The 18,216-nt window shown below is 40.0% G+C and overlaps 1 protein-coding gene across 4 annotated transcripts in view; it reads right to left on the bottom strand.

The window, feature by feature from the left end:
- The window catches only part of FZD3 (frizzled class receptor 3), a 55,279-nt gene extending 39,584 nt beyond the window's left edge, over window positions 1-15,695 (bottom strand). For 2 of the 4 annotated variants that reach the window (XM_045535565.1, XM_045535568.1), the window contains exons 1-2: window positions 15,579-15,695; window positions 6,168-6,700 (exon numbers count right to left, since the gene is read on the bottom strand). In XM_045535565.1, coding sequence (XP_045391521.1) covers window positions 6,168-6,356 — 189 coding nt within the window. In that variant the 5' untranslated portion in view covers window positions 6,357-6,700; window positions 15,579-15,695. Of the gene's footprint in view, window positions 1-6,167; window positions 6,701-9,079; window positions 9,126-15,578 lie in introns of all 4 variants that reach the window. The other 2 variants (XM_045535566.1, XM_045535567.1) reach the window with 2 other exon arrangements.
- Window positions 15,696-18,216: the final 2,521 nt, after the last annotated feature.

Here is an 18,216-nt window from a genome sequence, read left to right as displayed (position 1 = left end):
GCCTATCATGCTTTAGATTTGATCCTCTGGGAAAGGGTTTGGCAATGACTTTTTTTTTTCTTTTTTTTAAGAGACAGCATCTTGCTCTCTGTCCAGGCTGGAGTGCTACAGCGGTGCGATCATAGCTCACTGCAACCTCCAACTCCTGGGGCTCCAGAGATCCTCCTGCCTCAGCCTCCCAAGTAGCTCAGACTACAGGTATGAGCCACTATGCCCAGCTAAATAAAAAAATTCTGTTAACGTCATTCCTTAAAAATAAAATGAAACATACGAACCTAACTGTGCATTGAGTTTACATGGAGAAAAAGTATTTAAGTGACTTTAAAACACAATAATTTGACTGTACATCCTTGGGGAGATACATCCCTAAGGACAAAAAGAAGTACAAACAAATCTTAAAACTGCCTTCAGTAATCATACTGTTAATAATAATATTGCTATTATTATTCTGAAACTACATGTGAATAAAGCTTCAGTATGAGAAATAAAAATAAATTTAAAGATGTTAAATAAAAACGTTGCAATATTATTTGAAAGTATCAGTATAAACTCATGAGGATTTTCTCTTAAAAAAAAAAAGCTATTTACTAACTCGGTCTAGGAAAAGGTCTAAAAATGACTAGCTTAGTATCAATAGGCTTAGCACACAGATAGTAGTCTAAGATCATTTCCAGTTAAAAGGAACCAGTGCTCCCTAAAGAAACTGATAATTCAAGGTTTGAGGCAGAATGTTATGAAGTAAACTTGGATCATACCAGAAAGCAAAAGACCTCTAGGAATAGTGTCAAAAACACTCAGAAGCTACCATGTAGAGGATCCTACTACCAAAGATGGAACATTCTGAGCCCCAATAACTATGGCAGATTAAAAACACATCAAACATGTTAATCCATGAGTTAATAATGAAACTTAAAAAAAAAAATTTCATTGGTCACATTTGGAGGATGCTTGGGAATCAATTCATTATTCTAAAAACTAATAAATAAAGAGGAACAAGCAAGTATTTATCCTTTCTTATATAAACTGTACATAAGAGTAACAAATAGTTAATGAGAGGAAGTTTCTGTTTATAAGGTATTCCAGCTGAGAAACGAAGAAAGTGAATTAGAAAATCACCATTTCTCAAATCCCTAGAAAAATTATCGATCCAGGAAATCATCAATGGCTGCTAACATTATAAAAAGAGTAATAATCTGATATGTGCCTCCTGGGAGGAGTATGTTATACTGCCTATGAAGTATTCTCCCCCCCAAAAAGCACACCCCAAAACAAACCAGAATCTACTTAAATAAAGCCTATGGAAACTCTATAGGACAAATATATTACAAGAAAAAAGGAGTAAGGGAAAGGGAAGGAAAATCTATAAATTAAAAGCAACTGATCAGGCCGGGCGCGGTGGCTCACGCCTGTAATCCTAGCCCTCTGGGAGGCCGAGGCGGGTGGATCACCTGAGGTCAGGAGTTCAAGACCAGCTTGAGCGAGACCCCGTCTCTACTAAAAATAGAAATAAATTATCTGGACAACTAAAAATATATATGGAAAAAATTAGACGGGCATGCATGCCTGTAGTCCCAGCTACTCGGGAGGCTGAGCCAGGAGGATGGCTTAAGCCCAGGAGTTTGAGGTTGCTGTGAGCTAGGCTGACGACACAGCACTCACTCTAGCCCGGGAAACAAAGTGAGACTCTGTCTCTAAAAAAAAAAAAAAAAAGCAACTGATCAGACACACCAATTGAATGCAATGTATGAACCCTGGTTTGAAACAGCCAATGAAAAATAATTGTGAAACACTCAAGGGTAATTTGAACATTAATTTGATACTTGATGATACTGAGAGTATTATGTTTATATATTTTGAAATAGAGCTTACTTTTTAGAGACATGTGCCAAAATATTTATGGATGGAATTTTGCTATCTGGGATTTGCTTCAAAGTTGTGCATGCAGCCACAATGAAACAAAACTAGCTATGAGTTGGTAATTTTTAAAGCTGGATGAAGGGTATATGGCGTTAATTAAGTTATTCTATCTATATATACATATAACTGAAAATTTACATAATAAAAAGTTTCCTAAATAAAAAGCTAAAATATGGGCTGGGCACAGTGGCTCACACCTGTAATCCTAATACTCTGGGAGGCCGAGGTGGGAGGATTGCTTGAGGTCAGGAGTTCAAGACTAGCCTGAGCAAGAGTGAGACCCCATCTCTACTAAAAATAGAAAAAATCAGCTGGGCGTGGTAGCACATGTCTATAATCCCAACTACTTGGGAGGCTGAGGCAGGAGGATTGCTTAAGCCCAGGAATCCATGGTTGTGGTGAGCTATGATCACGCCACTGAACTCTAGCCAGGGCAACAGAGCAAGACTCTGTCTCAAAAAAAAAAAGCTAAAATATGAGTTTGGATAACTGGGAGACTGGTTCAAACATACTTTGTTGTTAATGAACCATAAAAGATAGCAAGGATATTCAAGCTTTTAGGTGTCCCTATGAGGATCTATCCCACTGCCAGCTTCCCGTGGTCCCATTACAAGAAAACCTTAAATAATAGAAAATATTTAATAAAAATGACAAAGGAAAACATTGAAAAGGAGGCAAACACAAACCATCCCAGTTTTTTCTCTGATTTGCCTATGGAGGGCTAGTTTCTAGGAAAAGAAAAAAAAGAATAGACAAGCAATCAACCTCCCAAAGAGACTAAAGATTGCTCACTATATCCACTAACTGAAATTAAAGAACAGGGTGACAGGCACACAGTATTCACACAGCACTTTAACTTTTTGAAGTTCTTTGATATAAATTGCCTCATTTGATCTTGACAATAACCCTATAAAATGGACAGGAGAAAAATTCACTTCCTAGAGGAAACTAACACAAAGAGGTCTCTAAAAACTAGTTAGTGACAGAACACAAGTCTTCTATCCCTCTTCCAGTGCTTCTTCCACTAACCTGTTCCCTTCCTATCCAATTTGGTTTAATTATTCAGTTTGGGGCAAAGCCTGCCCAGATCTCTTTTACTACCACTGGAGTCATAAACACCTGATAATATGTGGCTCAGCAAAGATAGCTACTGACACTTTGTTGATTTTTGCTCCATGCTGGACAGTTGCCAAAAATTTACTTAGCAATTTAGACAGCTCAAACTGGCTTAGAAAACTCAGAAATGAGGAAATTTTTTTTCCTATCAAAAGCCACTGGTACTCAGGGCAAAAAGATAAACATCAAGTTAACAATTTAGAAAAATTTAACATGGGTGTTAGTGTATAGATATGCATGTTTTGGAAGGTAGGGACAGAGAAACATATTAGCAAGGACCTTTTCCAACTTAATGGACTGACACTTATCCCATTTATTTAAACATGTCCCAATTTCAATGAAAGTACAGACTAGGAACCCTCTAGACACAATGCAAGAACATTCAATTTATTGACTGTGAAGAATTAAATTTAAAATAACCCACATTCTGCACTTTTTCTCGTCCTTGGCAAACCTAGCTGACTGCCCATATACCATTCTGTTCCAGGAATTCATTTTAACTCACCAAACATCAGTAATGGAAGGGAGGCTTAAAGCCTGGCCCTGCTGAAAGATGCTATAACTAGGAAATTCTCTTTCAATTCAACCACTATCACAGTGAACACTCAAGAATGTGCTGGGACTGTCTGCTGCAATTACTTGCTCCTGGATCAGTAGAGGGATAGAGGTGGAGGGTGTCAGCAGCCCCTCTGAGCATGCTGTGTTGTCTGCTGAGTTTCCATGTCTTTTGCTATTACAGGAACTTCACACTTTCAAACTGTATCTGATGATTGTTTTTGTCAGTGGCATCACTGTCCTGATAAGACAACCACGCAATAAGCAACTATCCCCAACATTACTTCAAGTCACTAGAGCCTTCTCTTAGAAACTGTTATTCACTTAGGTACTCTCCCTAGAACGTCTGAAATTCAAACAGAGGTAGCCCCATTGCCACTAAAATATCTAAACTACTTGGGCATATTTGAGAAGAGGGTAGAGAGAGCCTACTATACTAGCATTATGAATGAACCTACAACTAGGGATGCAAGTTCTTTGGAGCAAATACATCTCTCTAGTACTTTCCTTTAGGTAATTTAGAAATGGAATTTGGAACAGAATTAACATTTGTGAATCAATCACCTAATGTGTACTATGCATTGTGCTAGCTACTTTATAAATCTCTAATTTAATCCTAACAGGCCTTCAAGGCATTTTTGTTATTATTGCCTTTCACAAATGAAGAAAACAAAGATCAGGAATGTTAAGTAACCTGTCCAAACTCTTAAACCTACTACATGGCAGAGTCAAAAGTTGAACCCAAGACAGCACAAACATCTTAATGGCTTGCTTCTCACTACCTTATCTGCTTTCCAAAGGAGTTATGACTTATAATGACACCAGAAATAAGGGTATTTCTAATTCAAATTTTTATGAGAAAATCAACAGCTATAATACATAGCAAAGAGTATCATGCTTGGAACCAACTTATTGTATTAAACCAATACCTATTTTCATATATGCTAATCTGACAGTCTATACCAAATCTCTCCACCAGTTAGACCTTGTATATTCAAAGGAAGAACAATGTTTTGTTAAATCTCTATAGCACTTTCAAATATTTGAAATATATGATACTCCTCCATTTCAAAATCTATCAATAATCTTTCTACAAATTTTCCCAGAAAGATTTATGCTAGTCTACCTCAAAGTAATGAACCTTTGAGTTTTACTATAAAATGAAGAATTCCAAAATATGTAGGCTTCCATTTACTGAAAGCACTATAAAAATGGATTAAAAACTAAAGTATAAAGCTTTCCCTCTGAATTATGTAGCCACATTAATACAAGAACATGGATAAATGGTAAAAGCTATCACTTACAGAGTACTTAGTATGTGCCAAGTACTTTACACATGTATTTTCATTTTCTACCTTACAAAAGCCTCTGCAATTATTATTAGCTCTATTTTGCAAGCAAGGAAACTAAGGTGAGAAAGTTCATATAACTTGGCCAGAGTAACAGCTAGAAAGTGTTGGTGCTAGAACAGAAATCCAGGTTGGTCTAACCCCAGAGCCCATGCTCTTTACAGCCACTATTTACTGCCTCTCAGTTCTTATCTGGTAAATATATTCTTGTCCTCAATTCTGAAACCATTATAAACAGACATACACACTTATTTAAACCTATTATTAACTATATCCATTAATCTGTCATAGTTTCTAAGGTAAAATCATTAAGAAGTGCCTGAAAAATTACCATTAGAAAAATTCAAATAAGGCAACAAATTGTCATAATTCTGAGAGATCAAGAATGGATAATTCACATGACAAAAACTTCTTCATTGCATGGGAGTTATTTTTAAATTGATAAGAACATGGTATGACCAGGAAATCATTTTAAGTATTTAAGAAAATTCAAGGCCAGGTGCTGTGGCTCACACCTGTAATCCTAGAACTCTGCGAAGGTCAAGGAGGGAAGATCGCTTGAGTTCAGGAATTTAAGACCAGCCTGTGTAAGAGTGAGACCCCATCTCTACTAAAAAATAGAAAAATTAGTAGAGCACAGTGGCACATGCCTGTAGTCCCAGCTACTTGGGAGACTGAGGCAGGAGGATTGCTTGAGCCCAAGAGTTTGAGGTTGCTGTGAGCTATGATGACACTACTGCACTCTAGCCCAGGGGACAGAGTGAGACTCTGTCTCAAAAAATAAAAAAAATTCAAATACTGTAAACCGAAACGTTGAACAAAAGAACTTATTTTTTAAAAATCACGTTATACTTAACAACTGAACTGTGAATAATAACATATTCTGCTCTTTATCCAAACATTTTATTAATATTAGCCAAATTACAGAAGAGATGTAATCATAACTTGGACAATTTTAAACTTCTGAATGGCTATTATCACCCATGTTTCACTGTTCCAAAATTCTTTAGAAAGTGTAATGTCTAAAAAAAAAGCCAACAGTAACATTCCCTAAACATGAATCCTTCAGTCTATTAGTATCTGAACCAAAACATATAAATCTTTAAATGTACAAGATATTATTTAAATAGCGTATTCTTCTCCGGTTATCAAACACATTCATCAGATTAGTTGACAGGACAATGTAAGAGTCATTTTCTAAGAATTGTCAAAGAATAGATCAAGCCTTACCTCCATTGCTAAAGCTGCTGTCTGTTGGTCATAATGATTCAGAAGATTAGGCATGAAGGTAGTATTATAAGGCAAATCTTGGCACATCCTCAAGGTAATAGGTTCACAAGAAAACAAACTGTGCCCACCTATATGCCCCACAAACATAGTCAAGGGCCAAAGATAGAAGACAATCCAACTCATAGCCATCCTTCCTCGATCTGAATGAGATTCGGATGATCAGGGCCTACTCAATACGTATTTTAGATCTTTACACACCTGCAGGTCTCAGCTTGAAAGTACTTCTTGTATATCTTACTGTAAAGTTCTTCAAATAGTTAAATACTCTTTGTGCTGTCAGAGGTTCGTTAGCTTGGTCTCACAAAAGGCATTTGTTTTTGGTTTCACAATATGGGAAAATGACATCATCTTGCCTCTTCTTTTCATTTTATTACATAGGGCACATCTGGCCAACAATCAAGTTGATCAACCACATTCCCAAACAACAGATTCCATCTTAGGAGAAGAGCTATTTCTTCCTTTGATTGAAATATCTGAAAAATATTATTTAAAAAATGAGAGCAATTAGTCATTTCCTCTTAAAATACTGTGAACTTCATATTAAAATCTTTCACGAGAGATATCATACTGACCAAATATATAAAAATACATGGGTACTTCATAAAGATATAATATGGGTTTTCTACTTTATCATTCATGTTATAGATATACTAAAATAATCCTTACACAGCATTTAAAGACAAATTTTTCTTCCCTCAGTTGCTTATATAACGCATGGTTTAACTTCTCAAGTATGATGGCAATTTTTCATTTGTCACAAGATGTAATTGATCCATTTTGAAAGACTCTTAAGCTGTGTCCTAAATTTTATTTAAATGATATCAATTATACTTATAACCTAAATTATTGAATTTGAAATTTATTATGTTTTAATCCTTAATAGCATATTTTTACATTAGTTGATTTGACAGAAGCCATCTGTGAAAGGCGTCTGAAAAATAAACCAAAAGATATAGATTCAAGCCTCTTACAAGCTGTGTGAATGTAAACATATCACTTAATTTCTTTGAATCCAGAATTTTTCTTCCTGAAAATGATTCCAATACCACCTCTCTCTCAGGGATGATGTATAAGTGAATCATGAGAAAATGTATGCAAAAGTACTTCATAAATGGTTACACAGCATCAAATGTTAGGTATTTTTATTACTGAATTACAGCTGATACAAATGCTACCTCTATCAACCAATACTGAACTGACAAATACAAGGTTATAAAAGTAATACCAGGAAATTTTCCCAATATTACATCATCTTTTTAGACCATGCAAAAATTTAATACCATAGATATAGCCTTTGAATTAGAAACATTTAACCAACAAATGGCCATTACATACAGCTAGACTGCAGAGAATAGAAATCATCCCTAAAAAGTCACAGCAGAAATAAGAATAATTCCCAGTTATCATTTCCATTGAGCTTTAGAATTTCTGACTTGCCCCTACCTTTCCAGGGTTGGGATAGTATGGGTTAAACGAAAAGCAGGTCTGGTAGAAAAAAAGAAAATTCTAAGCTATCACATTTTTATTTGGTTTAGTAATGACATTAACTTCAGTTTTACTTGATTTTGTTTCACATGCATTGGCTATTCTTGTGTTTGTTGTGCAAAGTCTATGTTGGGAAAAGATGAGAAATTCAGATTCAGAAATTCTCAGAGACCCAGGTTAACAGGACAACTCAAATACTAGCACCCATGATAGCTTACACCTTGACACCTGGAATTGGTTTGGCTTAAGGAAGAAAAAAAAACTGTTCTTTGTGCATTGACTATCAATGCCTGGGACCTCTATATCCCAAGTGTCACTGACTAGGCAGAAAACTATTTGGAGAAAGTAAAACAGTTGCTGAATCTTCCCAATTTCTCCCTCTCGTAGATGGTCTTGAGTGGTGGAAGAGAAAAGGAAAGTCTGAGGCCTCTAGAATTAGGAAAACTAAGGTTATGAGCAATCCCTGCTCAAAAAGCCTATCTCCCTGTTCTCTACAGCAGAGATTTCTGTGACAACTTCTTGGCCTGCCATATATTTTTCCTCCTTCAGGTTGGCCCCAGAAATGTTAAGACCTGGCTATAGAAAACTAATATTAACCATAATTAAAAACATATTTAAGCTTAATTACCATGTAGCACAGTAATAATTATGCATATCATTAAATATATGTAAAATAACTGCTGAAAGCTTTGATTACAGTTTTAAAACATCCACACAAGTTCAATCTTTGTAGTTTACAGCTTATGCAGCATGTTCATCTGCTTGCAACTAAAAAACAAAATTAAAGAGAACATTGCTCCCTATTGAATATGTATATAATATCAAGAATTTCAAAAATTTCATTTAGACTAATCTATTTTCAAGCCATTATAGGCTTCAAATTAACGGTTCAAAAAAGACTAAAACCCAAGAGTTGAGGAAGAAACTAAGCAATATCTCACTGGGTTTTTAAAACTAGATGAAATGCCTCCTTATACTTCTGCCTACTCCATCTATTTTATTTGCTTTCCTCTTGATTATTCTTTTTGCCTCACTTGCAAGTGAGGCTTCCACCTTATTTTAAAAGTGCTTCCACATGTACTATGACATCAAAATTACCACATTTCAAGACACTTTCATAAAATCTATTATGTTAAGCTGTAGAAAGACAATCTTAATATAGCAAGATTGTAGTTTACGATTATTAAGAGGGAAAAAACAATGGAATTCAGTGAGACAAAAAGAAAACAGGCAAAATATAGATTTTAAGAATTTTCATTTCCCCAAAATATCAGTTCTCTAATTTTATAAAGTGTAGCAGATTGATCGATCCTCTGCAAGTCTAAGAAATCTGAATGCTGGAGAAAGACATACATTCTGATGATTACCTCAGGTTATAAGTGCTCCATAAGTCAGGTCTTGAGAAATGTTATCCTAAGATAGAATAATTAAAAAGAGTAAAGGTAATATTTATATATAATTATATGCACAAAGTGAATTTTAAGAATAAAAGCAGATAAAGAATAACACTTTAATAGATGAGCAAACAACATAAATTTACAAAAGAAATACAAATAGCCAATAAACACATGAAAAGATATTCAATTGTACTAATAATGAAAAATGCAAACACGAGATAACAGTTTTGCCAACCAAATGGGCAAAAATAATAATGATAGAACACCATATAGGAAAGGGCATAGGGAAAAGAACATTTTCAATGTTTCCACATTTTCAAATACTACTGGTAGGAATGCAAACTAGTTGGTACTTTTTACCAAAAAAGGGCTACTTATATCAAAAGCCCTTAAAATGGGCACAATCTGATCCAGCAAATCTTTTTTATAATTTATTCTAAAAAAGTAAACACACAAGTACTCATGATGCATAACCAAAATATTAGCATAGGCCGGGCACTGTGGCTCACATCTATAATCTTAGCACTTGGGAGACTGAGGTGGGAAGACTGCATGAGGTCAGGAGTTCAAGACCAGCCCGAGCAAAAGTGAGACCCAGACTCTACAAAAGAAATACAAAAATTAGCCAGGCATGGTGGTACACGCCTGTAGTCCCAGCTATTTGGGAGGGTGAGGCAGGAGGATTGCTCAAACCCAGGAGTTTGAGATTGCAGTGAGCTACGATAATGCCACTGCATTCTAGCCTGGAAGACAGAGCGAGACTCTGTCTCATAAAATAACATTGTTTATAACAATAAAAAACTGGAAACAACCTAAAAGTCTACCAATAAGCAATTGGTTAAATTATGGTACAATCATATAATGAAATATTATAGTCACTAAAATGATGAGCATAAACCTGTACTTATTGACATAGTAAATAAGTACTACGTAACAAAAAGTAAAAAATTAAGGCCAGGCAGAGTAGCTCATGCCTATAATCAATCCTAGCACTCTAGGAGGCTGAGGTGGGAGTACCGCTTGAGCTCAGGAGTTGGAGACCAACCTGAGAAAGAGTGAGACCCTGTCTCTACTAAAAATAGAAAAAGTAGCCGGGCATCCTAGCTATTCAGGAGGCTGAGGCAGGAGGATCACTTCAGCCTAGGAGTTTGAGGTTGCAGTGAGGTACGATGACACCACAGCACCCTACCCAGGGCAACAGAGCGAGACTTTGTCTCAAAACAAAAACAAACAAAAAAAAATCAGTTTACAAAACAGTGTGTGTATATATATCCCATTTTTGTCTGAAAAAATATGTATACATAATAAAACTATTTTGTTTAAAAATATTATAGCTACTCTATGGGATTTTATAAAAGAACCCATGATACATTATTTTGTGCAGGAATAATTAACGTTGCTAAATCTATAAATGTGTGCTGATTAACTGACAAAATACTAGTTGAATGACTGGTTTATTGGCTGTTAATTAAAGCAACAAGCCAAGAGATACACACTACTGCCCTAATGTAGGTAGTAAGAAAAGCAAATAAGTGATTGATCAATTTAGTATGAGCCAAAAACTGATTTTCAATACTGAAAAAAAAAATCAGATCACCTATCAACTGAATCAAATGGTATGCACATTATTTAAAACTCCCCCACGCCTCCCCAAACAGGATCTGGCTCTGTCTCCCAGGCAGGAGTGCAGTGGCAGAATCACTGTTCACTGCAGCCCCAAACTCTTGCCCTCAAGTGATCCTCCCAAACTTCAGCCTCCCAAACTGCATATTATGGGGATGAGCCACTGCACCCAGCCATAAACTTTTGATACATATTCCAAATTACTCTTCAATAACACAATGAAATATCTGCTTATCAGGATCATGTGAATGATCATTTTCCGAAGGTAGGGGCATCCATGCAAATGCTTTAAGTTGAAGTTCCAGACCTGCAGGACATAGCAAAGATTCTGAACCCAAAGAGATCCTATCAAAATATAGCAACTCATTAAATAAAGGTTAACAGTTGTTTTTGGCATTCTTATTATCATTTTTTTATTGCAGGAATCTGCAGTATTTCACCTGAAAAAAGGGACCTACTGGGTTAGCATAACTGGAGTAAACAGCTTTACAGGCTAGGCAGGGCCCAGGGCTATGGCAATAGCTGTTCACACCCTACCTGTAGGAAAAAAGACACATTCACTTCTCCATACAGCAATATTAAATATTTGGAAAACTGATTTCAGATTAAGTTACTGGGTTAACATTCCATCAGAAAACAAAAAGGACTATGAATGTATAATATCAGGAATCTGTTATTCCCCAATTATTATCAGCTTTCTTTTGATGATAAAAAGTAAAAGCCCTTGGCCAGGAGCAGTGGCTCACGCCTGTAATCCTACCACTCTGGGAGGCCAAGGTGGGAGGATCGCTTGAGGTCAGGAGTTCGAGAGCAGCCTGAGCAAGGGCGAGACCCCGGCTCTACTAAAAATAGAAAAACTTAGCAGGCACAGTAGTAGCACATGCCTACAGTCCCAGCTACTTGGGAGGCTGAGGCAGGAGGATTTCTTGAGCCCAGGAGTTTGAGGTTGCTGTGAGCTAGGCTTATGCCACAGGCGCGCTAACCTGGGCAACAGAGTGAAACTCTGTCTCAAAAAAAAAACCACACAAAAACAAAAAAAGTAAAATCCCTTAAAATAAAATCAACTGAGTATATGTCCTGAAGGACAGCAATAAAGGCAGGGATGCAACCTTGAAAGACTGTTTTCCCAGGCTGGCTACAAAGCCAGACCCGGGGCTGCTCTAGGGGGTTCTGCAACGAAAGATTATGTTCAGCAATTCTATTCCAATTTGCACTTTCTCTACAGAAAATGATCCATTTTATCATTCTGTTTAGATTTCATTTTCTTGACACCCTATAAATACAGGTAACATTTTGCATTTCCAATTCAGAAATACCACCTAAAGGTTGTCCCAAATTAAATGCTGGATACACACTAGCTACAGTGGGAACAGAAGTGATATTCTTTTCTTCTTTCAGACTCATTTTCCAAGAATGCATTGCAAGGATTAGCAATGACTACGTCTAAATAACATCTTTTCTGTTTTTTTTTTTTTTTTTTTTTTGAGACAGAGTCTCAAGCTTTGTTGCCCGGGCTAGAGTGAGTGCCGTGGCATCAGCCTAGCTCACAGCAACCTCAGACTCCTGGGCTTAAGCGATCCTACTGCCTCAGCCTCCCGAGTAGCTGGGACTACAGGCATGAGCCACCATGCCCGGCTAATTTTTTTGTATATATATTTTTAGTTGGCCAGATAATTTCTTTCTATTTTTAGTAGAGACGGGGGTCTCACTCTTGCTCAGGCTGGTCTCGAACTCCTGACCTCGAGCGATCCACCCGCCTCGGCCTCCCAGAGCTAGGATTACAGGCGTGAGCCACCGCGCCCGGCCTAATAACATCTTTTCTCAAGGAAATTATTGTGTTGTTAGAGAGACAAAATATACCCTTAGAGTATACTCATTACTAGACTGTTACTTTCCTTTCCCTAAAATTTATATAGTCTTTGGTCCTTTGTTGTCTATTTAAAAAATACATTCATTCTCAAAATACTGCCTCCTGGTTGCTACAAGAAAGTTTATACAGCTTCATATTCTCAGGACCTAGATTCCTACTAATCTCAGAGTATCTCTTTTCTGACCTTTCCTATTTCATCTAATTTTTAAAGTCCATCTTGTCATCTGCTGATTATAAGTAACCTAACCTAATGTGTTGAGTCACACATACACATACACAGGCTCAAAACTAAAATAAAGGGGGGTAGCCATCAGAATTCAGTCCAATTTACAAATTATTAATTACTAAGACTAAAGAGAAGATCTTTTAAAATTAACCTGAAAATAAAGTGGAGAGTTAAAAGATGGATAGATTATGGACTTAAAAAAAGTCAGGCTAAAATTCCAGCCAGCTTCCCTTTCCAATTAAAATCTTTCAGAAAATTCTCTAATACCAAGCACCTGCTTTTCCCCCTCTCACAAGGTTGTACGCTTTATATGCATTGACTACAGAATCATTTCAATGAGATAAAATTTGGGAGTAGGATCTGGCTTTTCAGGCCCACTAGCTTTATTATATTTACCTCAAACTTGATTTGCAATGCATTCCTTGGACCCAAACTGTCAATACTCCTCAGCATGATGAATTGGAAAGTAAAAAGAGGGAATTCATTTTTGACACAATAGATAAAACTTTTTCCTAGCTAGTGAAGAGTTGTTACTCTTCAAACATTTGTTCCTTATAGAACTATCACTACGGAAAACCTCATTTCTCTCCTCAAGACCTTGCTACACAGCTCTCCCCCATCTATACTGAATAATTTCTCCAGTATGTATTTTCGAAGCCATTCTTTTTGTCTTATTGCTCTTTTGGGGTACAGCTGTGGTTTTAATCAGGCATAATTCTAGAGTTCCGGGGGTAAAAAAAAAAAAAAAACCTTGAGGCCCAAACAACTCATCCTTGTGAAATAAGGTAAAGATGTGGTAAGAACTGTTTCCTACTACGTCTCCTAAAAAAAAAAATCAAAGTCAAAGGCAGCCTAACATCAACAAACTAATATGCTCAGAAGTTTTCAGTATAAAATCTTAGAGTTTTACTATCAAACTGCTATGAAATATAAGTTGGGTAGATTTTTTTCCTAAGGTCAAGTGGGAAACATACGACTTATTGTGAGCAAAAAACTACTCTCTTCTTCCCCAATGCCAAAGCTTTCACTTTGTACCATACAAAGACAGAATGTGCACTTCGCTATTAAATTCCCCCCAATCCTATTTCAAATATCGCAATCATGAAACTCCCAAGAAAAATCCACCTAAATGCTCAAAGCACAAAACAAAGCTCAAAGGAATATAGTAGCTAAGATGAGGAAAGAACCTATAGTCCTTTCATTTCCTTTTATTAATAGGACACTGCTATAGATTTAGGAGAGATGCAGACAGAATATCAGTAGTGGATGAGGGGGAAAAAGCAAGAAGAAAGAGGGTAGAACGGTAGGTTTTATCAATAATTTACTTACTTTCCTACTACAGTGAAAGCACGGGAGGGGCATGGTGAGAGGAGCGCTGTGTCTTAGTTATATTTTACCTTCAGCTCTATCCTTCCAACCCCACCCAGTCAAGTTTTTACACCTCTTTTGTATGCTCCCTAATTCCGAATCTTTTTGCCTTTATTTTGTGGTTTGGTAGTTCAAGTAGATGGGTTTTTGTTTTTTTTGTTTTTCCCCTGGAGGAAAAAAATAGTACTGATTTGTTTAAAAGTAAAGATACAAAGTGTTATCTTCAGGAGTAACCACTTCTTAATAAGAACAACTAAGGCTTTCTATCCCTTTCCCAGCCTATGATGCCATAAAGGCTACCAACACACCACCAAAGGCTAAAAGAAGGGTGAGGGAGGAAGGTAATACCCCAGGGTCGTTGAGGTCTTTGTTTCCTTGCTCATACGGCAGTGGCTTTGCAAAGTAACTCAATTCCTGTAAGTGCACCCTCCAGGTCTATCAAAACCACTTTTGCAAGGTAAGATTTTGTTTGAATCCGTTCACACGGCACTCACCGATGCAGCTGGTCTGCTCTGCTGCTGCATCTACCTAAATTCGGCAGGGAACCACAATTCAAATTTTCATTCTACACTGGGCAAAAAACTGGACCTCTTTTATGAGGCACAAATCTCTAAACTGTAGGTCTATTCCTCCGTCTAAATTAATGGCATGTGGCTTTTGTTCTTTAAGAATAAGAATAATAATAATAAAACCCCCCTCTTTCTTTCTCTTACGGGAGAGATCTAACTCCCAGACTCCCAAGATGTGAAAGCCTCTAGGAAGATGTTTACATGTCTTGAAATGACACAAGCCTCCTCCACACCGCTTCACGTTTTAACAGCTCCTTTATTCCAGGGCCACCCAGCGGCGCCCACCGCACGGAAGGGGGCCGGCGGGGGGACGCCCCGGGAGGAGGGGACCCGACTTTGCAAACTGATGGGCTGGCGGGGACAACTTTTAGGCGCCGGGCAGACGAGGCGGGCCCCACGCCGAGGCGCGTCCGGGCCGGGGGGCATCGCGGCGCGGGAGCCCCCGGCCACGGTCCGCCCACGCGCGCAGGGGCCGGGCCGGGCGGCGGGGAGCGGGCCGGGCCACACTCGCACAGGTTGCCGGGCGCAGGCTCCGGACGGCCGGGGCGAACCGTCTCCCGGGGCATCTCCCACCTGAGCCCCCCGCCCCGGGCCCGGGCCCGCCAAGCCGCCCCGACGCCCGCCCGGCCCGGCGCCCAAGGCTTTTGTTTTGGCCGCGACGAGAATAACGATCCTGAGGAGGAGGTGCCGGGCGGGGGCTGCTCCTCGGCACAGGGTTAGGCGGAGCAGCCGCACCGCACCTCCGCATTCCCCACGCCCGCCGCTCCCCTGCCCGCCGCCCCGGCCCGGGGGGCCGCTCGCCTCCGCGCTCACCTCAGACCCAGGGACTCGGCTCCAGGGGGCTGCAGCGCCGGCCGGGGCCGGCCGCGCGTCCCTCAGGTACCCGGAGCGGCCGAGGACCGTCGGCGCGCGCCTCGGAGCGACCGCGAGCGCCAGGGCGCGCGGCTCGGGGAGCGAGTGCGCGCGCACGCACGGCGCAGGCGCACTGCGCACGCTTGGCCGAGCGCTCGCCGCGAGAGCCCGGCTGCGCGGGGCCGGCCGGGCGCGCTTCGTTGTTCTCCGCCTGGCGCCCCAGGTGACGCCTGAGCGTCCGTGCCCCGGCGGCGTGCCGGGTCCGAGCCCGCCAGCGTTCGTGTGAAGTGCACTGGGCCCTCCTCGCAAAGCGCTCCCTCCCCCGCGGAAGCGGCGCGGCGACTCGCGGTCACACAAGCCCGGGAGGCTGTTGTGGCGACACCCGCAAAGCTGGTCCCGCGTGCCCGCCTCGCAGGAGCCAGCGACTGGGGCTGGTCGAGGGGCGGTCGCCGGCTGCTCAGGGTGGAGCGGGGCGCAGGGAGCGCTCGGCACCTTGCAGAGCTCCAGCCGGGAACGGGAAGAGAGCCCCTTTGCCGAGACCTTGGGAAACAGGTGGAGCTTAGTTCCTGGTGCCGTGGCCCACGCTTTGCCCCGTAGGAAACGATTCCCCTCGCCTTGTCTACAGCAGCGGTTTTAGCGCTGAAAGAGTCCTTAGAGATGACCTCAACCACCTTTCAGCCGAAGGGAAAAACTCCCCAAAACGTTAGGTGACTTACCCAAAGCCATGCACCACCATTTTAATGGCGAGGTCTGGATTCATTCAAAGCTAAGGCTGTTTTTCTTTCCCCTGCACCGTTTAACCTATTTTTCTTTCTCTCTTCGTCCCTCTCCAAGCTAGACTTCATGGGCATCATTTTGTTCTGTTGGTAGCACACATTTAGAGTAGTATTGAACAATGTGAATGTACTTAACACTACTGAATTGTACTCTTGAAAAGGGTTAAGATGGTAAATTTTATGTATATGTTGCAATTCTTTAAAAAGCGCTCAATAAATGTTAAGTAAATATTGAAGAGTACTGAGCCTAGACATAGAGTTTCACAACAGGTGAGCTGTGTAAACAAACATAATAAATGAGATCTGAAATGACAGTTTCCATTTTTCTAATAAGTAAACACTTGTGCAGTAACAATTTTTTAAAAATGATAATATTGATCCTTAGGTCGATTCTAGGCAGGCCAGTGGAGCCAGTGGTCCCTCTGCTGAGGATGAACAAGGAGCAGAGTGAATGGGAAAATCTGTGTGTGCCAGATCCTTGTAGCTGAGGACCTCTAGAGATGCATTTTTATTCGATTTACACACCATCCTGTAAAGACTGTCAGGCAGGGGCACATCATAGCTCACGTTGGGAGGTGGGAATGATGTAGAAATGATCACAAGTGTATCTGCAAGACTAAATCTCAGAAATAAAATATTGAGTGAAAAAACAAATTATAAGATATGTAAATGATGATGCCTCATTAAAAAAACCTGCCAATACTATATATTGTTTATGAGGGCAAACGTGTGTATAATGAAAGCGCAAAAAATGAACAAGAAGGGCCGGGCGCGGTGGCTCACGCCTGTAATCCTAGCACTCTGGGAGGCCGAGGCGGGCAGATGATTTGAGCTCAGGAGTTCGAGACCAGCCTGAGCAAGAGCGAGACCTCATCTCTACCAAAAAAAATAGAAAGAAATTATCTGGACAACTAAAAATATATAGAAAAAATTAGCCGGGCATGGTGGTGCATGCCTGTAGTCCCAGCTACTCGGGAGGCTGAGGCAGGAGGATCGCTTGAGTCCAGGAGTTTGAGGTTGCTGTGAGTGAGGCTGACGCCATGGCACTCTAGCCCAGGCAACAGAGTGAGACTCTGTCTCGAAAAAAAAAAAAAAGTAATGTTGACGTATCACAGACATTGAGTTCTGCGTGTGCTCGCTGTGAGCACAGTGTGAACGGCATGGCTCAGACTCTCCTAGGGGAGCCAGGTCAGAGGACGAGATGCAGACAAGAGGAGGCCCAGAAGGCACTGGGTGAGAGGAGAGACGAGGGCTAACCTGAGATGCTCTATGATCCCGTCTCTCTCTCATTCCATGTTGCAACCACCAATAGAAAGTCTTTAATGAGTGGGAACTTCACAGAGAGACACAGCACTCTCGACATTGTTAAAACTGGCCTCTTTCTGGATGAACCCGTTTTGAAACCATAAACGTTAACTGGTAATGCATGGTAATTTAGTATTGCATCTACATACCACCCCCAGACCCTCCCCTGCCCATCTCCCCCAAGGCTTTGTTTATTCATTTATACACAACCTGGTCATGTGGAAAAATCACTAGGCTGGAATTCAGACAACCTGGGTTCTAATTTCAGTTTGGCCATACTGATCCTTTGTTAACGTAAGGAAAGCAACTTCTATGCACTCCACTTTCCTTTTTCCTTTTACACTGGAGGGATACAAATGCTGCCTACTTAAAAACTACAAAACACAGTACAAACAGGGTTTGTACATTTGTTTGAGGTGAAGGGGAGTACATTCTTATCTATTTTAGGAAACAAAAATAGCGAAGAAAGTCTCTTTTTTGCTGTTTTTGTTTTGTTGTTGGTTGCTGCCCATAAGAAC

Source organism: Lemur catta, chromosome 22 (genome assembly GCF_020740605.2).
Source record: "Lemur catta isolate mLemCat1 chromosome 22, mLemCat1.pri, whole genome shotgun sequence".
Classification (NCBI taxonomy): Eukaryota; Metazoa; Chordata; class Mammalia; order Primates; family Lemuridae; genus Lemur; species Lemur catta.
Note: the sequence above shows the minus strand (reverse complement) of the source record. Positions and strands in the feature narration are given on the sequence as shown.